The sequence below is a fragment of the Nelumbo lutea genome, chromosome 2, assembly GCF_056320005.1.
Source record: "Nelumbo lutea isolate HS-2025 chromosome 2, American lotus-T2T, whole genome shotgun sequence".
Taxonomy (NCBI): Eukaryota; Viridiplantae; Streptophyta; class Magnoliopsida; order Proteales; family Nelumbonaceae; genus Nelumbo; species Nelumbo lutea.
In genome coordinates, this window is record NC_142685.1 from 106,628,817 (window position 1) to 106,651,108 (window position 22,292).

The 22,292-nt window shown below is 39.2% G+C and overlaps 1 protein-coding gene across 1 annotated transcript in view; it reads right to left on the reverse strand.

Moving 5' to 3' along the window:
* The window catches only part of LOC148872553 (xanthine dehydrogenase 1-like), a 109,894-nt gene that overhangs the window by 21,519 nt on the left and 66,083 nt on the right, over positions 1-22,292 (reverse strand). The window contains exons 12-13 of the mRNA XM_088973922.1: positions 16,928-17,164; positions 12,229-12,402 (exon numbers count right to left, since the gene is read on the reverse strand). Coding sequence (XP_088830048.1) covers positions 12,229-12,402; positions 16,928-17,164 — 411 coding nt within the window. The remainder of the gene's footprint in view (positions 1-12,228; positions 12,403-16,927; positions 17,165-22,292) is intronic.

Here is a 22,292-nt window from a genome sequence, read left to right on the forward strand (position 1 = left end):
TAGGTTGCCTACTAGCAACTAGAGATCCCGGCAAGGTATCAGCAGGTGATGGTGAAGTGGGGGGAAGCAAGTAAGGGATCCGACTAGAAAGAATGGAGAAGAACAAATATGGATTTGAATAAAGGGGTTAGGATCATGGCTCTGATACCAAATGGATGAGAGAGGTAATGAACAGTGTGGTGCGAGGGTGATGAATAGTAATGAACAGAGTTAAATGCCTTAGATTGGCAATGAACAGTGTAAGAGGATGGCGGAGTATGCAGAGAAATAGTGTCTGAAGAGTGATTTTACAAAAATAGTGTATGAACATTGTTTACAGAAATAGTGTATGAAGGGTTCTAGCACTGTTCATCACTGTTCATCATCCTATCCAATTGGTATCAGAGCCATGATCCTAACCTCTTTATTCAAATCCAGAACTGTTCTCCGTTCTTTCTAGTCCGATCCCTTACTTGCTACACCCCACTTCACCATCACATGCTGATACCTTGCTAGAACCTCTATTTTCTATTAGGCAACCTAGAACCTATGGCTAGAACCCAAAAGAATGTAGCTTCTTCGGACATATCACTAGGCTAGAACCCCAGTCAGACAGCCTAGACACCTGTTGGTTTTACCAAGGCTAGAACCCTTGAGCCAAGGTCTAAGTCGCGTTGAAGGCCGTGAAAGTTGACAGACCGTATTTGGTAAAGTAAAAGGATAAGATGAAGAAGTTATTTAGGTCCACCTCTAGTACCTCAGAAAAATCTGGTGAGCCTAGCAGTAGCACCTCCCTAAGTCCATGTCTATAAAAAATATGGAAGCAATGAACTATGATAATATAGAAAAATATTTGCATAACTGGACCATCCCAAAAATTGCACCCTCAGAAATATACAAGAAAGGTATATTTAGTCTAAAAACAGATCTAAATGTTAGAACTGCAGAAAGAACCATTGCCCTAGGTAACGAAGCAGAGAGCTTTTCCCTAGTAGATAAGAAGGTAATAGAGACCTAAAGAAGAAAGAGTGACTGTCATTTTATACACTATGGTTTAATACAAGTCGCGTTAAACCATTAACCAGAACACGGTTACAGACAATAGCCTTAGCCTGCTTAACCGACTCAAGACATAATAAATTCAGTGACTCCTTATTAGGAGTAATCGAAGGAAGCCTCCACCAAGGGCCAATTTATTTTAATGCCTATCCAAATTTCTCAGTCTCACTGACAGATCCAGGGATCCATGAAGCGTTAACTCTTAGGATTCAGACCCAAGGTTTCAACATGAAACCAAGATCTGAGAACATAACGCCACTATACAGAGTATACTTTAAGACTATGAATACAATCTGTCCTAATACCAGGATTACAGAAAGCAGGGGAATGACTACCCTCTTCTTGACCAACACTTGGAATAATGTTACAATTCCTAGGCAAATCACTTGGAGTGAAGTGAAGATGCTGGAAAGTTGGTCACGGGCTAAAACAGAGCCCCCAAGTCCTATTGAATCTACTAAACAAGCCTCAATTATCAGTGAACAAGATGGAACTATGGAACTATAGAACTTAGGTTTAGAAGAGCTTCGACATCCTCACGAATGTCGTACGCCGAATCAATGGAAACAAGGTCAAGAAGAGACACCGATTTAATGGAAGCTACTTCCAGAAGATCGGTAGGCCGTCAACCAATAACTCACCATCAAACTACCTTTCAACCCGAAGAGAAAGTCCCTCGACAAAATCTTATGAACCCACAGAGGTAGATTATGAAATTAATGTCTTAAAAATAGAAGAAGACTTCCAAATAGATAAAGACATTATTAGGTAAGGTTTTAATTCACAACCTTTAAAGAAAAGATGGTTTTTCAAGAGATTCACAAAGGAAGAAAGGGATTGCATCAGGGAAACATAGTATAATGACATGATGCAAGCAAAGGAAAATATTCCTTTCTGGGATTGGTTTACGAAACAAAACCAATTCATACAACCTCCCATTGAGGAATTAGAATTATGTGTCAAGGAAAAGCTATCTAAAGTCTAAAAGACAACAGCCACAGGGAAAATTGTAGAGTCAATACATCCACCGCTGGAAGCGGTAAAAATAGAGAAAGATGAGCTCATAGCCAGCCCTATAAAAAATTCAACAATAATAAAAGAATCTGAAAAAATAGATCCAGAACATTGTTCTCAAATAATAGAACAAAATAGTTATACAAAAATTTGTTTAAATGTATTAGGCAAACAAACCAATAGAATAGAGTCTCTAATAAGTTCATTAGAAATCTCTAAATCCAAAACAATAATCAAAGAGAGACCAATGGAAATCATGCCAAGTCTTCCTAGGAATATAAAAATCAAAACAAATCCACTAGACCTATCAAAGGTAAGTTACCAAGAGTTAACAGCCAAATTAATATCTCCTTCAATCTGGGAAAAGGAGAAACTTCTATATCAAATAAAACCAAGAAAGATGATGTATCGAACTCTAAATCAATAAACCTCTTAGGAGAGGATTCATATGACGAATCCATAATATCAAATGAATCCATGGAAAATTTGGAAATAAACAAACTCTCCTATCAAAACAAAAAGCCTTATTACCCTAGGCATACCCCAGTTGACCTCTTATTTGAAGAGCCACCAAAACCTCAAGTTGGATATAATTGGAGCATGCTCTATGAATGAAACCTTGATGGAATATCTAAATACCAGATTCATGATATGATCGCGCATATGACTATGTATGCTTGCGCTGGTAAGTTAGTTGGTAATGATGAGAAGGTGATAGCCACTATTATCACTGAGTCCTTCATAGGACAATTGAAAGGATGGTAGAATAACTACCTTACAGAAGGAGAAAGAGACGTCCTAAATGCTGTAAAAAGAGATGAAGATGGAGAGAGAATCCTAATTCAAGGATCTCCAGTATCGGATGACGTCATGACCCTAATATTGAATATCCTAACCCAGTTTATAAGAAATTCATCAGATATGTGGGAAAGATTAAGAGAGAAATTGATAAATCTTAGATGTAAAATTCTATCTGATTTTAGATGGTACAAAGATGTATTTTTGTCTAAAGTACATAGACTAACTAGTTCTAGACAAAACTTTTGGAAAGAACAATTTATCTTAGGGCTTCCGCCAGCGTTTGGAAGTCTTTCAAGGGCTCCCCGCCCTCTATAAATCCCGACCTCCTCTCATTTAAGAGGTGTGCAAAAAATTGGGAGAGTCCTCTAGTCTTGTACAATACTCTTCTTTGTAAGTTTGAGCGTTTGTGAGTTTCTTTTATTGTAAGTTTCTTTTGTGAGAATCACTTTGCGAGTGTTGTGTTTGTCAGAGATTGCCGATCCAAGGCATTTATCAATGTGATGTGTATACCTTTGTAGGTACTGATTTCAAGCTCTCTTTAAATTGTTTTATTATGTTTTATTTTCTATAAAACCACTATTTTATTATGCTTTATTTTCTATAAAATCACTGCTCATATACTATTTCTTTTGTGAGAATCACTATTTCTCTCCCTCTCTCTCTCTCTCATTCAGGAGGCAGGCTTCCTCGAAAGAGTCCCTGAGTTAGGCAATTCCAATCAAGTTGGTATCAGAGCCAGGATGCCAGCACAAGGTCGTCGGCAATGGAGAACAGAGTCAACAACATGGAAGGAAAAATGCAAAGAATATCGACTAACATCAAGGAAATCAAAGAAAGTTTTGCATCCTTGCTTGAACAACTGGCACAAGCACCACCCGCGCTGAATCAGTAAGAGCGCAGTGACACCAGTCATCGAAGCGGATCAAGAACAACAAGAATCGAGTTTCCCATCTTCCTAGGGGTAGATTCCACATCCTGGCTTCTGCAAACAGAAAGATACTTCGATTACCACGGCACACAGGGACCTGATCGTGTTCCATTAGCTTCTGCACACCTGGAAGGAGAGGCGACCGTCTAGTACCAGTGATACCGGCGACGGCACCCAAGAGCCACATGGGCAGACTTCACCGACGCCTTAACCATGTGATTTGGAGTCTCGGCCTTTGAGAACTATGATGAAAGCCTTGCTAAGCTACGACAGACCGTCTCCGTCCCAAGATTATCAGATGGCATTCGAAAGATTAGCTGTGCGCATACAAGGCTGGCCAGAAAATGCGCTTGTCAGCAGTTTTGTTGGTGGACTCAGGGAAGAATTGTGGCTGGAGGTAAAAGCCATGCAACCCACCACCATTCTTGAAGCAGTAGCATTAGCTCGACTACATGAAGACAAACTGAATTGGGCAAGAAGGACTAATCAACCTCTGGGAGCTGCGATCAGACCAGGTATATCGAACCCAGAACAAGGTATCTTGGGTAAACTGGAGCCCAGATCAGGAGTAGGAATCACAGGCAAGGACGCCAACTCTGGTTCAGGCCCCGGCTCAGCAAAGAGGTTAACCTAGGCTGAGATGCAAGCCCGATGGGAAAAGGGCCTTTGTTATGCATGTGGAGACAAATTCGGGCCGGGCCATCGCTGTAAGATCCCTCAAGTATTCTTCCTTCAACCTAAAACCGAATATGTCGAGCAATCAACAGACATTGAAGAGCCAATGGACAACCAAGAATGGGGGAAATGGACAAAGGAATACACGGAAGTATCCCTGCAAGCCTTGACCGGTCTTGCTTCTTCTAAAACCATGAGAGTAGCTGGATTGGTACAAGGGCGCCATGTGTCGGTTCTGATAAACAGTGGCAGCACTCTCAATTTCATTACCCAAACATTGGTCAGACAACTAGGGGTTCCGGTCCAACCATATACAGCCTTCTGGGTGCATGTAGCTAATGGGAGCAACCTGGTGTGCGACAGTATGTGCACAGAATTAAAGATGAAGATACAAGGACATGAGTTCGAGGTAGATCTGCACCCCTTGGAAATCGTGGAGCAAATGTAGTTCTCGGAGTCCAATGGTTAAGGCAACTAGAGTCGGTGATATGTGATTGGGCCCATCTCACCATGGATTTTCAAGTGGGCAGCTCACAGGTGCATATTCAAGGGCAGTTGTCCAAGGGTCTACGACCCATTAGTCTCGCCTCCCCAAGGAAACAGGCAGCAGACCCAGCCCACATCATATTAATGCAAATAGACTCCCACGGAAACGGCCCCATTCTAGCCCAAGGAAGCAGATCCAAAGAAGGCCGCACACAACTACAGCAGCTACTTCAGAAGTTCTAGGTGATCTTCCAAGAACCTAAGGAACTACCACCGAAACGTGCCCATGATCATTGCATTCCATTGCTATCCAGAACTGCACCCACAAATGTAAGGCCCTATCGTTACCCTTATTTTCAGAAACTAGAGATTGAGAGGCAAGTGCAAGATATGCTTGACAAAAATTATACAACCTAGCCAAAGCCCATTCTCTTCGCCAGTATTACTTTTGAAAAAGAAGGATGGGACATGGCGGTTTTGTATAGACTATAGGGCTCTAAACAACAATACTATGAAGGATCGATTTCCCATACCAGTAATCAATGAACTACTAGATGAACTCAGCAGGGTCACCATATTCTCTAGATTAGACCTGACATCGGGATATCATCAAATACGGGTCCATGAGGGAGACATCCACAAGACTGCCTTTCGTAAACATGAAGGGCATTATGAATTTCTAGTCATTCCGTTTGGGTTGATCAATGCGCTAGTTACGTTCCAAGCCCTTATGAATGACATATTTCGACCCCATTTGCGCAAATTTATACTCACTTTTTTTTATGATATATTGTATATAGCACTACATGGGACAAACACCTAGTACATCTACAAATCACCTTGGAACTGCTAAGGACTCATAAACTTCTCGCAAAGGAGTCAGTGTGCATTTGGACAGACACAAGTATACTATTTAGCCTGATTCATCAGAGGGTATGGACAGATTGCTGCCCCCGTGACAAGTTTACTTAAGAAGAATGGGTTCTGCTGGACTAGGGAGGCCCAACAGGCCTTCAAGACACTCAAAACAATTGTCTCATCCCCACCGACACTCGCAGTTCCAGACTTCTCAAAGGACATCATCATTGAATGTGATGCGTCAAGCCAAAGAGTTGGTGCAGTCCTCATGCAAGATGAAAGGCCACTAGCATTTTTCATCAAAGCAATGACAACATAGAAATGGGCCAAGTTAGTATACGAATGCGAACTGGTAGCAATTGTTCTCGCAATTCAGAGGTGGCGGCCCTACCTTCTAGGAAGGAGGTTCATCATACGAACTGACCACCAGAGCCTGAAATTTCTGTTGGAGCAGTCCATACTATCCCCGGAACAGCAACAATAGATAGCCAAATTACTCGGCTACAATTATATCAATAAATACAAGGCAGGGCACACTAACAAGGTGGCAGATGCACTGTCACGCCAGCCACAACTATTTCCATTACTTCTCACGGGCCCAACATGTTCCATCATGGATCAGCTAAGGGAAGAAGCTGAAAGGCACCAACAACTGAGCAAGCTGCGTTCACAGGTCCAAGAGGACCCTACTAGCCACCCAGGGTACACAGTGGAGAATAACTTGCTGCTATATAAACGCCGAATGGTGATACCATAGGATTCAGCCCATATTCAGCAGCTTCTGGAAGTGTTCCACTCATCACCAGCAAGAGGGCACTCAGGGATCCTGCGCACGTACAAGAGACTAGCCACCCAATTCCACTGGAAAGGCATGTGAAATTCGGTCCAAAAATTCATAGCCAAATGCGTCATTTGCCAGAAAAATAAGGTAGATACCCAGTCTCCAACAGGACTGCTACAACCACTCCCAATTCACACTTGTGTAGGACACAATCAGATCACACTTCTGGCAACTTCCAAAATATGTCTGCTTATTCTCTCAGCAACCCCATTCTGTTGAGGTGTACAGGGACAAGTGCTCTGATAATTAACTCCATGGTCAAGAAGATATGATGCCAGGGGTTTTGCAAAATACTCCTTGGCATTATCAGATTTGAGAATTTTGATCTTGATTTCAAATTGAGTTAATACCATCTGATGGAAAGCTTGGGTCAATGAAGGAACCTCATCTCGAGAGTGCATAAGGTAAATCCACGAGAAACGGGTATAATCATCAACAAATAACAAGAAGTATTTGTACCCCCCCCCCACATGGCAAGAGTATGATATGACCCCCAAACATCAGTATGCACAATTTCAAAGGGAATATTGCTTCTTTTATTGCTCAAAGAATAAGTTCACCTACAATGTTTTGCAAGTTCACAGCTTTCACCCCTCAAACTAGACACTTGGCTGACTCAAATAAACTTGAAAATAAACTCTTCAAAGACCCAAAAGACAAATGACCTAATTTGTTATGCCAAAGAATAATCTGACCCAAAGGTTGAGAAACAAACAATCTCCCAACTTCATTTTCCTTCCCCTGTGAATGCTTAAGCAGGTAGACTCCATTCATCTCACAGCCAATCCCAATCACCTTCCTCGTTTCCAGATCCTGAAAAACACAACGATCGGGAAAAAAAGTAACTAAACAGTTTTGATTTTTAGTAATACTACTAACTGAAAGCAAGTTAGCACTAAGCTTAGGGACATGCAAAACTGAGGACAAGGAGATGGCATCTGATAGTTTGATGTCTCCCTTGCCAGAAATAGGAACAAGAGAGCCATCAGCAATAGACACTTTGTCTCTGCCTGAGGATAAATAATAGGTGGTAAACAAGGTGGACAAACTAGTCATATGGTCAAAAGCACCTAAATCTATTAGCCAGAAGGGTCTAGTGTTACCTGGGGCTGAAGTGTGATATGTTGTAACTCTTGTACCTAAGGAAGCAAAAGCTGAAGTAGGAATGGCAGGAGTGGCAGTTGAAGACTGTGATGATGACCCGGAAATACCAGATTCATTCTCTAATTGTGTCAAGGCAGCCTAGATAGCAGCTAAGGCATCTAGAGATGTGGTTCTTGTATTGGAAGATGATGCATTGTCAATGTTGACTGCCATATTAGCACTTCCTTTCTTATTTCTGAATCTAGCTAGAACAAGATGGGGATGCAACTTCCAACAACTATCCCTAGTATGCTTGGGCTTCTTACAATGATCACAAAACATCTCCTTCTTTATTTCCTTTTCCTAATCTTTCCCAAATTTCTGTTTTGTTGCTGCTAGGGCTGATTCCATGGGCTGAACTTGTAACATCACTTTTCTTCTACTCTCTTTACTGTGCACTAGTGAATAAGCCTGAGACAAGGTCACACCTATCCCTAGTAATAAGTTGCTGCCTTATTATGTCAAATTCTGAATTCAGACCTGCTAGGAATTCAAAAACTCTGTTTGTTTCAACCAACTTGCTATAGGTAGCTGCATCTCTCTGACTCTCCCACTCAAATGGTTTCCAAATGGTCAATTTCATGCCACAGAGATTTCAAAGTAACAAAGTAAATGGAGACCAGGTTCTCCCCCTGCTTGAGATTTTTCACTTCACACTTCAGTTCATAAGCCCTAGCAACATTAAGGGTTTGGGAGTGGGTCTCTTTCATATTATCCCAGATTTCCTTAACCATTTTGGCCCATAAATAATTTCGACAAATGTGGGGCTGCAGCCATGTCATCACCAAATAGTTCTCTTGAACCCATTTGGCAAGTGATGTGTCTTCGTTGGCTGGTTACTTTATATCCCCCGTTACATAGCCTAATTTACCTCTACCCCCAATAGCCATCATGGCTGATTGTTCCCACTCCAAGTAATCTGTTCCATCAAACCTAACAGTTGTAATTTGAAAAGAACATTCAGTCATACTTCCAGCCCCTAAAATACCTTCCCCTGGAGTCTTCGTTGGCTGGTTACTTTATATCCCCCGTTACATAGCCTAACTTACCTCTACCCCCAATAGCCATCATGGCTGGTTCCCACTCCAAGTAATCTGTTCCATCAAACCTAACAGTTGTAATTTGAAAAGAACATTCAGTCATACTTCCAGCCCCTAAAATACCTTCCCCGGGAGTCTTGAATTCACTTCCAACTTTTTCCATTTTAAAGAGGATGTTAACAGTCACTACTTTGATAAAAAAAAACCTCTTTTGTAAAAAAATCGTCTCTGCTGAATCGGAAAAAAAAAAGGAAACTCTCAGCTGAGAATCACCACAAAGAAACTCCTCAGTCAGGAAGAATTACCCAGAAATCGACTTCAGATTATTGGTAACATCCAAGAAACACTCCTCAGTCAACAAGAACACCCAGAAATTAAAAATCAGATTACTGTAGCTGCCCAAGAACCAGTCACAGTCACAGAAAAAGTGGGAGCAATAGTTGACCGTGAGATTTCACAAAAAACTCAGAGAAATGAGCAGATATATCAGAAAACTAACAGAAACAATTGACTTAAATCAGAATTGTCAAAAAACTGTCAAAACTACGCCTTTTAAGGTCGATCTCTGTCAAAAAACTCAGAGAAATGAGCAGATATATCAGAAAACTAACAGAAACAATTGACTTAAATCAGAATTGTCAAAAAACTGTCAAAACTACGCCTTTTAAGGTCGATCTCTGTCAAGAAACCCTAAAGAAATGGCAAGGGAGACAGAATTCTGTTAACCACTGCTTCCAGAAGGTTAAAAAACTGTTCCTTTTAAGGTCGATCTCAATAAAGATGAACCCCTGTTTGATATCACAAAAGTGATATCACAAAAGAGCAGATATCACAAAAGTGCAGGTAAAAGGGTGAAAAGTTTGCAGGAAAATGATAACGGAGGCCCTGTTTGATACCAAAAACGTATGGAAAGGACAAAATAAACAGGAAGAACCAACAAAAAGAAAAGAAAGGAAGAAAACGAAGTGGGTAGGAGGAAGAATAGGTGGACTGAAAACTGAGAAGAAGAAGATGATTCATTTTTAGACTACCTGGCATATTCGAGGTTGTTTAGACTTCTAGTTGGTTATGCAGCTTTGCAGCAAGAGTTGGAGTTGGACTGTGTGTGAAACATACCTGACTGGACAGCTCTCCCTGTTCTGTTCAGTTCTGCCATGAAAATAAAACCCTACAAAGACAGCACTCTTCTTCTAATAAAAAGAGTGACAATGTGTGATAGGTTCAATTGTAATAACAAAATCTAACCAATAAAAACTATTTGCAGCAAAAGAAAAGTAAAAAACAATATAAAAATATTAAAGGATCAATGTATTAAGGGATGCAATGATGTATATCATGTATTAATGTGTCTTGCATCTAGTCTAGCCATGCACCTTGGAGTTAAGCACCCACCTAGTTGACTAGGTGTGCGCCTTATACGAACTTTGCATGGCATCTGGGCGAGGTGAAGTTTGAAAGCCACCTAGTCGCCTAGGCGTCGCCTTGACAACTATGCCGTCAGTCCGAAATGCACACATAATGCTTCTCTAAAATCAGCCCAAGATATTTGGGGTGTGATTGACAAAGCCATTGGAACCAGAGAATGGATTATTTCATCTAAATGGAATGAGGCAAACAAGACCCGTTGGTTACTTGGGATTTCATGGAATTAGAAAAACCTTTCGGCCTTATAAATCCACAACACTGGTCTTCTCTGGTGAAGATTGGAAAGTCCAGTTTGGGTAGGAAAGGTCTTCCTTGATCAATGCCACCACCCCTACCGCTGTCACCTCCTGTTGTTCTTGTTCGCCTTCTTAGTTGCTGTTGGTGGCTCCTTTTCCAGCTGCACCATCACTGCTGTAAGTGTTATTTTTTAACTCCTGTAAGTCACCAGATACCTTGTGCAACCCCACTTCCATCTTATCGATCCTGTCTTCCATTGTTTCTGACCGAGTGCTGGGCATTTCTCCAAGTTCTTTGCTAGCTCCGATGCCAATTATGTTAGTCTTTGTTAAAGCCACCACTTTGTGGGGATGAACCTCCTAATATTCAGAGAGAGAGAGAGAGATATTTGAGAAGGAATGATGGGAATTTGATTCTGTTCTTCTCTTTATTACATGGCCTTTTATAGACTTTAATCAAGATCAAGAATCAAGATTGGTAGTTACAATTTTCAGGTAATCTGTTTCAACTTATCATGTGGCTTTTTTTCTTCTTTCTTGAATACACATTTTGTATAGCTGGCTTGGTCACAGCTCCACCTGTGTTCCTAACGATGTTGCATGTTCTTAATTTGACTACTAAACTGATATCTATGAAAAAAATAAAAAAATTATTGAACTATAGTTATTTTTCTCATTGTTGTATACTTGAGAACCTGGATTTGAAGAAGAATGCAATACCGGTCTTGTATATTTTGGGACCAAAGCTTCATCCATATCATCTATTCTGTCCACCGGACTTGGTAGCATGATAAAAGTAATAAAGCAAGACCAACTGATATATAGGCACTTCAGGATTTGTCATGTCTCTTTTCTTATTTAGAGAAGTTATTACCTCCTTTGGTTGAATCATCTTCTTTGGATACTAAATATACAGTCTGAATTTTCTAAACATTTCCCTATCCTTGAGTACTAATACAGTTCTTTGATGTCCTATCTTAACTAGTTCTGTCTTCGAACATTGTTATTCTATTAGTTATTTCAATGATTGTACCTGCTGTACTTGCACATGTGCATAGAACATGCCCTTACACTATTATAAAAACAAATATATAAACAACTCAAAACAAAACTAATCAAATAGATATATATGATGGAATTATTGTACATGAAATTGAATGCATGTAAGCATACATTCTCAAGTTGAGGGGACATATATTTAAATGTTAAGCCTAGACATGAAATTGAAAGGACATGCATTCAAATTTTTAAGGCTATTAGGAAAACCGAATAATATATTCTGGACATTATACAAACACCATTAGATGTGTCCATTTGAGTAATACCCATTCAAATTGAAGGGACATGTGCAAAATGCACAATACAAGTTGCATATAGTGATGAAAAGTGTATATAGGCTATGTTTGAGGTTTTCATAGTACATAACTGAATTTAGAACTTGAGAAAGACAGAAACCTCTCAAGTGATTTATGCTACTGATGTTTCAGTCATTATTATTACATTTTCTAGATATTCAATTCAAAGTGAATATATTTACGAAAAAATTTCGAAGTGAATATGGGGATTTGTGGCCATTGGTTCCACAAACAACAGTTTGTTAATATCTTACGGCATACTTTCTAAAGACATTTATAATACTAGAAAACCAATCCAACTTGGGGAAAAAAGGCTGAATTTCAGACAAACACAGAAATAACTTAATTCCAAACAAAAGAAATCAATACAAAGTTGAAGTGTATTTACCTTTAGAAGTGAAACATTAAATTCAAGAGGGATATCATTCACAGAAGGAAGTTTGTAGCTTCCAGGTCCACACGTATAGAGATAACCTGGTTTAATCCACTTATGATCTGCATCACCCCATTTTAGCTCTTCCAAAGCAACCCAGCCTAGACCTTGTATGAAGGCTCCTTCAATCTATGATAAAAAAAAGGAAAAAAAATGTAGTCATATGACATTAGGTGAAAATAGTTATTCATGTTATTTGAGCTATCAGTAGTAATACCAAGTGCATCAAAGCAAGAAAAATGGTTCCAGCTTACTTGAGCCTTGAAGTACTTTGATTCATCAATGCACTGATTTTATAGATCAAATAACTATTTCAAAGACATAATTTGGTCTTCATGTGTAAATACCTACCAAGGATTATGAAAGCATTGACAAAGACAACATGATATACAGGAAGTTACAAGTATGGTTCCAAACAGTTTACTTACCACCCAAAATCAAACATAAGTTCCTATTTACAATACAAGAGGCTGTACAAAGAGAATTGGTCTAGAAGACCCTTTCCATCAGACATTCCCTTCAAGCACCTGAGTGATGATCAAAAGTAGTTGCTTGAGAGACCCTTCATAGAGGAGGAAGTGAAGGCTGCAGTTAGTATGTTGGAAAATGAGAAAACTCCAGGTCCTGATGGGCTGACAAATCTCTTCTATACTAGTTGCTGGTAGTTTATTAAGCAAGATGTAATTAATGTTTTTCAGGCTTTTTGTGAGAACGCTTCTCTGCAAAGGAGCCTAAATGCCACCCTTGTTACTCTAATCCCAAAGGTAGAGGAGCTACAAATTTAAACCTATAAACCCCTTGAATAGTTTCTACAAAATCCTAGCAAAAGTGTTGGCAGAGAGAATGGAAGGAGTTATGAGTAGTGTGATCTCAAGTAATCAAAGTGCCTTTGTTCCAGGAAGGCAGATGCTTGATTCAGTCCTTATTGCCAGTGAACTTATTGACTCAAGAAGAAAAGACCCCCTGGCCTGATTTGCAAATTAGATATTGAAAAAGCTTATGATCATGTGAACTGGAGGTGTCTGGATTTCGTGCTGGAAAAGATGAGCTTTGGTCAAAAGTGGAGAAATTGGACCAAAGTTTGCATTTCTTCTCCTAAGTTCTCTATTCTGGTAAATGGTCAGACTGCACGCTTTTTTGAAAGCAGTAGAGGCCTGAAACAGGGTGACCCCTTTTCCCCTCTCCTCTTCATTTGTCTAATGGACATCCTTACCCAATTTGCCAGAAGGTCTGCTGAGGCTGGGCTTTGGGAGGGCTTTGCAATTGCTCCGGGTGAATAAAAAGTTAATATTCTTCAGTTTGCAGATGACACACTTTGTTTTCTTGATGCTGCTCCTGAGCAGTTAGAGGTGTTACTTGGAATTCTGTGTTGGTTTGAAGTGATTTCAGGTCTAAACGTCAACCTGAGTAAAAGCATGATTAGTCCAATGGGTCAAGTTGCTAACTTGGAGAACCCCTTCCTGTTAAGTATTTGGGTCTCCCTTTGGGGGTGTAATGTAATTCGGCTGCAGTATGGGACCCTGTGGTTGAGAGGTTAGAGAGGAAACTTTCTCATGGAAAGCTAAATATCTTTCAGAGGGAGCAGAGTGACTCTCATTAAAAGTACTTTATCTAACCTGCCCATTTATTTTCTTTCCCTCTTCCCACTCCCAGCTAAGACTGCTAAAAGGAGAGATTGGGAAGATGAAAAAGAAAATCCACCTCATTAAGTGGGAACAAGTTTGTCTCCTATTGAAGAAGGGGGACTGGGAATCAGGAAATTAAAAGTGTTTAATACAGCCCTCCTTAGCAAGTGGATTTGGAGATTTGGTACTGAAAGGAATGCTTGGTGGAGAAGCCTTATAGCTGCCAAATTTGGTGTGAACTGGGGGGATTGGTACTCTCATGATTCCTTCCCAAGTTGGGGTTGCTCTGTCTGGAAAGGAATTATGAAGTGCCTTCACTATCTCTATGAGGGGTGATCCTTAATATTGGGAGAGGGGGCAGTATTAAATTCTAGAAAGATCCCTGGATTTTGGACTGCTCCTTGGCAGAGGTCTTCCCTCTTCTCTTTCAATGTGCATCTAATCAAGAGGTGTCTGTGGCTGGCTCTTATTCTTTATCTGAAAACTCTATACTTTAGGCTCCTCTTTTCAGAAGAGATGTGTTTGATTGGGAATTAGGTGAAGTAGTGGAGCTGCTGAATCTATTGCAGAGACAGGAAATTATCTGCAGCAAGGAGGATGAGTGGTTTGAAGTGGAATGCTGATGGTTGTTTCACGGTTAAAACTTTGGCCTCTAAGTTAAGCAGATATGGAGTTTCAGACTTTCCCTGGAAGCATATTTGGAATCCCATTCCCCCTTCAAAAGTGAACTTTCTAGTTTGGACAATGACTTTGGACAAATGCCCCACAAGGTCAAATCTGGTGAGAAGGGGTTTGCAGGTCCTGGATCAGTCTTGTGGCCTTTGTGATCCTGAAACCACTGACCACCTTAGTCTCCACTGTACTGTCACCTCTAAGGTTTGGGACCATTTTATCAAGGCTACTGGGCTGAGCTGGGTAATGCTGAATTCAGTCAAGGAGTTGCTGTGCAGCTGGAATGCTCAAGGTCTGAAGAAAAAAGAAATGATTGTGTGGAAGGTTGTTCCTGCTGCTGTTCTGTGGTCCATCTGGGATGAAAGAAACAATAGGATTTCCAGTAACAAAGTGAAGAGTTCAGAGGACCTTATTCACTTTGATGTTTGCAAATTGGTCTCCTGGGTCTCTGTGAATGCTTAGTTTAAGAATATGAATGTATCAGAGTTGTTAAGAATACACTCCATTTGGAAGTTGTAATCTGTAATCTACTCAGCTTCTTCGGCCAAGTCTCATGTTGGCTTGGGAGCTGATGTAATATCTATGTGATGTTCTAATAAAGCTTTACCTTACCTTTCAAAAAAAAAAAAATTACAATACAATGACTCACTCCTCTCAACGAACACAAATCCCTTTGCACTTCAGATTCCTTCAACAATCAAAAAGTGTTTTGATCATTTTACTCGAGATGAAAGAATATCAACTGTATGCATATGAGGGGTGTCTCTAATGTCTCACACGTGACATGGCCAAACAAAAGTGTATTACATACTAATGAGATACAATAGGTGAGAAAGGACCATCGTGCCCTTCTCTAGCTTAAGAAAGAATAGAACAACTATACAACGATATGGTACATAAGATACACAATAAAAGGGTACTCCAAAACAGGAAAAACATCAAATCAGCCTTCTCACAACAATGGGCATGCGTTCAACACAGGCAATTAAAAGAAATCTCTAGAAGAGTTTCAAAAGCTAACTAGAAACAATATACAGTAAAAAAATACCAACTTATCCAAAAGAGATATCAAAACCCTTCTTAAGCAGATCGAATCCAAACCAGGCAAAGAGAGATTGAAAGTACTCCTCTGGGCAACACCAAATCTAAAGTTTCATGCAGATCTGATACTTCTTGAAAGAAATCTAGAGAAAAGATTGAAGCTGGTGGCACAGAACTCCAGGAACAGGGTTAAGGTATGATCGAAACAGCCTAAGGCAGAAGAATCAAATGCACAAAAGGATTCTCCAAACACTATTAGTAAGAATCCTAAATACCAGTAGGACCGAAGGTTAAGAATCTTCTCCAAGCAGATCAGAATAAGAAAAAGTATTTGAATTGGTGAAAGGACCATTCTGTCCTCAATATACAAATAGTGTACAAAAGAATAAGAAAGAATCTAATGTACAAAAGCATAAAAAAAGGACAAAAAAAGTAACACTTTAGCTCTCTTTGTCTCTAGACAAAATTCATGGATACATTTTATATCAAACAACAATAACATTTTTTTTGGATAAATGAAAATGATTTTATCAATGAACAGATCAAGAAGTTAAATCATTATAAGCACGAGCTGTTACCTCTCCTATCAAACAACAAAAACTTTGAATGACTAATTTTAGTTGTGAAAACCACCAATCCAAGGAGGGTATCTGGCTGACACAGACTGACTGAACAGGCAACTAACCCAGAGATTCCCAATCTCATAGATGATTTGGCTTGGTCAAGAGGATCCCTTGATGTGGTAGAAATAGGTGAGTATATAAAAGTGAATACTTACAACCTCTGTAGAATTTGAATTACAATTATACCATGGCAGATGTTTATACATGCACATGACTGCTTTTATAGACAGGAAACACTCCTTACCCAAAAGTATGACTTCTGAGATCAGTCAAATTGACTGTACTTAGAAAGTAATTGAGTTCTCAGTGAAATCTACTTTGGGCACTGTAAGCAACGAGGTAAAGATTGAATGAAATAACTGGGGCTGAAGCCCTGGATACTAAGTAGAGCACTCAAAATTAGATTTTAGGCTGATCAAACCACTCAGTAGCTAGGGGTTCAAATTTGCTGCAAGTGCAACTGTCTTCACTGTGGCATTGGGTAAATCTTATCTCCTAGTTTCTGGAGTCAAGCTCTACAACTTTGGGGTGATTTTAACATCTCATTTGGCACTTATTTTGACAACTCTATTACAGTGACAACACTTCCAAAAGCCAGAGCTAGCTAACAGAGTTGTATCATGGCAATTATCCTGACTTAAATTCAAAGAGAAACACAGAGTAGATAGTTGAAGATGATATGAAAGAGAATACCTGCCCAACATCAATAGCTGGATTAATAGAATATCCAAGATCCAAAATAACATCTGCTCTTCTAGTGTGGAAATCTCCAGTCAATGTGTCAATTTCAACCTCAGCAAATGCAGCTCCATAGGTGAAGTAGTTGAATGGACTTCCTTTGCCACTTTTCCAATCAAAGCCAATATCCGGTGTAATATAAAATCCATGAGCAGAAAGATCTATTCGCATCATGTGGCAAGCTTTTGCCAGCTGAGAAGAAGTGAAAACCCAATGTAATTGATCTCTTTCATACAGATATTAAACATGATAGTACTCGTTTAAACGAGCCATTCTATAAAAACCCTCATTCAAACAGCATGGAAATTTATGATGGCAATTTTTTTTTTCGTTTTCATTTCTCAGACATGTACAACTTGCAGTAAATTTTAAGTTAAGAAGTGTTATTCTTTTTCAGCAAATTTTACAGTCTACAAAGGTAAGTCAATTAGTGCCCAACTCTGAAAACCACATCAATTAATCTGCCATTATGGATGGAAGTGGAAGAAAATCCCACACAGAAAAGGCCAAATTATCTTTGTAGAATCCATTACATTTTTTGATATAATATTCTTATAGCTGCACATTGAGTAGAGAAAGATATAAATCATGCCCAACTTACATATTTATTTTAAACCTGATTTCACAATGTAGATCGGCCAAATCTTCAGTCTTTAGAGCATTTATGAATCAACCAAGATATATGAAAAAAACAATAAAAAAAAAGATGTGAAAGACAAATATATCAGTCATCACAAATTGGAGAAAACCCTAATTTCACTTGGGAGAAAAAACATTTGCAGCTTATCAGTTCTTTCAGCATTTATAGTACTTAATCAAATTGATTGGAATTCACTCAAAACACTTCCCTGTCCTAAACACTCTAATACCAGACACTCAGAAACTAATTACAAACTGTTGATGTCTCAGTAGAGTCCAATGGCATATTCCGGTCCTCTTCCCTATTACGTAGAAAAAGTGAGCCACCAGTTCAGTTGGCTAAGCTATATCCATTATTACTTGGGCAATTAAATGTCCAACCTATTATTGCAGTAAGCCAGTTGCAAGAGTGACGCTCTACCAACTAAGCTATATCCCTATAGCCAAGTGGAGCATGCATGAAGGAATAAATGCATCATCTATTCTTTCTCCCAGTATATCTGGGCATGCTTCTTTCTTGCAGCATTCAACTCTCCATATATATATATTTGATCAGTGAAAATGGTTTTATTAAAAAAGAGATATTCAACTCTCCATATTGTAAAGTTGAAACTGTAAATAGAAGAATGAGGTGGATCTACCTAACTACTGCTTTTTGGCAAACCAAATCAGTTGGGATATATTGGTGGTGCAATTTGTTACTTCTCTTGAAATCTTGATTGATTAATTGACTAGGTGGTTGATATGTCATGAACAATATACAGACTTTGGCTTATTCTTGTTTGTGTGAAGAACTAATGTAATCATGACTATAGGTAACTAATCTAATGTAATCTAATGACACTAAGGACACAATAAGATTTTCTAGTAGTGGATCTACCTATCTACTGCCTTTTGCCAACCCAAATCAGTTAGGATATATTGGAGGATGTGGAAAGTTGGGCTTTTTTATTGGAAACAATAACTTCATTAATACAAAATTAAGTACAACTTTCAACCCCTAAAACAGGTAGTCCCCAGTAATCTTTATTAAAACTTCCCAGGACATACTTTCCCTCACAGTCCCTTGTTTAGCTAACACATCAGCTAAGCCATTAGTTGATCTCCTTGTCCATTTGGAGCAAGCACCAATATCCCTTGTTATATTGAGGATTTCCCTTGTGGGCTATCTATAAATCCAGGCTCCCAACTTACCTCATTACAGCCAATCAATTAACAATTTAGAGTCTCCATCTATCTCAACTTGGTGTTACCCCAATTGTTTGGCATATCTTACACCTTGAAGCAAGGCAATCACCTCTGCTCTCAATGAGTCCCTCACTCCTATTGGCCCAGAAAACATAGCCACAATTTTACCATTTTCATCTCTGAATACTCGCCCTATACCTCAAGGGCCCGAGTTACCTCTAGAGCTCCCATCAAACTTCAGTTTCGTTCTTTATTGTGTTGGTGGGGATCACAACTCCTGCACAGTAGGTTTTATGGAGGTTATAGATACCACCACTCCCCAATTCCTGTAATTGTCCTTAGCTGAGAAGTCATTAAATAAATCCAAAGTTTTCAACCACTGAGTAGTCATAATGGTTATTCTTTCTACAGTTTCCTCCTTGGATTTCTTCACTCCTTGGAAGATCCTATTGTTTCTTTTCTTCCTAGACCAACCATAGAAAAGCTACTCTTGTGGTCCTCCACACCTCTTTGGTTGCTTGAAAAACCTTGGCTCAAAGAGGTTTACCACGTCCGAGGGAGGTGCCCACCTGTAACCAAAGATAGAAGAGAACCTGGTTCAAAGAAACCACACAAATGGACAAGAAATTAAGAGGTGTGTGATTGTCTCACTAGAACCCAAGCCAAGGCTACAAACATGAGGTGACAAGCAAAAATTTGGTTTTTTCTTTGCAACATATCTGGAGTATTGATTTTTTTGGAGAACCACCTCCCAACAAAATGTCACGAATTTTTGGAGGTACAAGCCGACACCAGACCTCCCTTGAAGGAAAATTTCTTGTAGGATTTGTTGACTGAATACATCAAAGAAGAGGAGCAAGTGAACACACCAGATGGGGAAGGTTTCCAAATTCTATTGTCCAAAAAAGATTGATCTAGATAGGTTGATCCTAGAAGATTAACTAATTCATCCACCATTGTCACTTCCAACTCCCTTAGACCTCTCCTCAAACCCAAGTCCCAAGAATTATCAATAAAAACAAAAGAGATCACTCTCCTTATGTTTTCTGACAATGAAAAAAATAGTAGGGAACCTATCACTAAGGGGACTCTGTCCAACCCAAATATCTTCTTAAAACAACACTTTGTAACACAGGCATCAAATTTAACATTTCCAATCAAAAAATAAGTGGGGGCAGGAAAACATTGCAATCATGTCCTGATTATTCAATTTGATGCAACCTTAAATGTGAGAGATGACCATAGTAAGAAGTCTTTGGACCTCTCTGTTCTGATTCCAAGTAGGTTGAATGAGAAATAAATGAAGAAAAGGAAAAAGAAAGAGGGAAGAGAAGAAAGAGGAAGAATAAGAAGAGAAAGGGGAGAAGAGAAGATTCTTTGAAACAATGGGTTCTTTTACTATTCACACCCTAACAGTCTCTTTTATATCTTTGATAAGAAATTACAAAACATGCAAGGTTCAAAATTTTGATACGATATACTCCGTATCAGGTGTATCGTATCGTATCGGAACGATACACCTACTAAGTTGTTTTGAGGAAACTATTCATTTTGTTTGTAAATAATATAAAAATATTAATAAAAATGAAATTTTGAATAGTGTAAAGCACCAATACACTTCTGTCAATGCATAAAGGTGTATTGATACTTTGAACCTTTGGGAACACCTAAGACAAAGAAACTGGTTTATAAAAAAACCAATTCAGATTCATGCTTGGAAGAAACACTTAGAAAGTTAAGAAAATTTTAGGAGACAAATAAGAGATTTACATTTAGTATAATATATATAGATAGATAGATAGATAGATATAGATAGATAGATAGATAGATAGATAGATATAGATGATAGAGTCCCCAAAGAAGTCATTTGGTATGTTTTAGGAAAGAAGAGAATTTCAAGTAGGTATATTGGTATCCTCGTATGACACGGTAGTAACTACTGTAAGAAATCAGAAGAGAAACGAAATAATTTCTAATCATAGTGAGCTTACTACAGGGGCCAGCACTAAGTCCATATCTTTTGCATTAGCTAGAGATGAACAACCAGACTTTTTTTTTTTGATGAACGAATGGTACTTTATTAAATAGAGATAGAAATAGTACAAGCATGAAGCACCCTAAGAGGAGGCATGAGGTGTTACCTCCACTTAAAGGTGGTTCCAAACCCAACTCTTTTCAGATTGCAGTTACAAATTAGTCAAAAATAGAGAATCCCTTGAAGCCCCTTGTTTAGCTAAAGAATCAGCCAAAGCATTTGCCGATCTACTAACCCATTGAAAGCTAACTGACATGGTGCTCGTAAGCCATTTGGCTTTTTTGATGATGTCCCTATATCCCCAAACAACAGCTTTTGGGTCCGACATCCATCTCACTATCACCTTAGAGTCTCCTTCAACTATCAAATTAGTCACTCCAAGTTGGTGGAAAATCTGCAGTCCTTGTACCACAGCTAATATCTCAGCCCTTGTAGAGTCTCCATAACCTACTGGACCTGAGAATAAAGATAGAATGTTGCCATCCTTATTCTTCAAGATCCCTCCTATACCCGAAGGTCCTGGATTGCCTTGACTACTCCCATCACAGTTCAACTTCACAACTCCTAAAGGGGGTAACTAAACTGCTTGTGTTCTATTTTTCTTAGATGATGTGGAGGCCATCGCTGCCCAACTCCTTCGAAGGTCATCACTAGAGTAATCCACAAAGAGATCAGTAGTTTTTAGCCAAAGGATTGCCCTTGTAAGTATACAATCCTTTATTTCAGCAATGCTTCTTTCCTTCTCTTGGAAAATTCTGGCATTTCTTTCCTCCCAAATGGTCCATATGAGGGCTGCCCTAATACATTTCCACATTTCTTTCCCTCTCTTTGTTGGCCAACCAAAAAAAGACGGATCAAAAAGAAGATTTACCTCGGGAGGCAGGTTCCACCTGTACCCAAACAGCATAAAAACCCAATTCAAATATTTATTGTAAAAGAGCAAGAAATCAATAGGTGATAACAGTCCTCATACTGCACTTTACATAAAATGCACCAATTGGGGGACAAGAATGAAAAAAGGTTTCTTTTTTTGTACATTGTCCACAGTATTAATTTTACCATGATACACTTCCCAACAAAAACCAGCAATTTTAGGTGGAATTGGCCTTGACCAAACTTCTTTAACTGGGAACAACAAAGGGAAAGGAGTAGAGCAAAGGGACTTAAAGAAGGAAGAACAAGAGGAGACACTTAAGGTCAAAGACCAAATTCTTCTATCTGGTTTAGGAGGGTCCAAACAAACAGAATCAAGTAAAAGTAGGAGCTCAGAGATAGAAACCAGTTCCTCATCTCTCAACCCTCTACGGAACCCAAAGTCCTAATTAAGAGACAATGGGAGAATGGGGGGAGAAAGAAACCTCGAAACAGACTCCTTTTTATAGAGGGAAATAGAAAAAAGGGAAGGATAGAGGTCTTTTAAAGGTTGGTTGCCCACCCAAACATCTTCCCAAAAAAGCA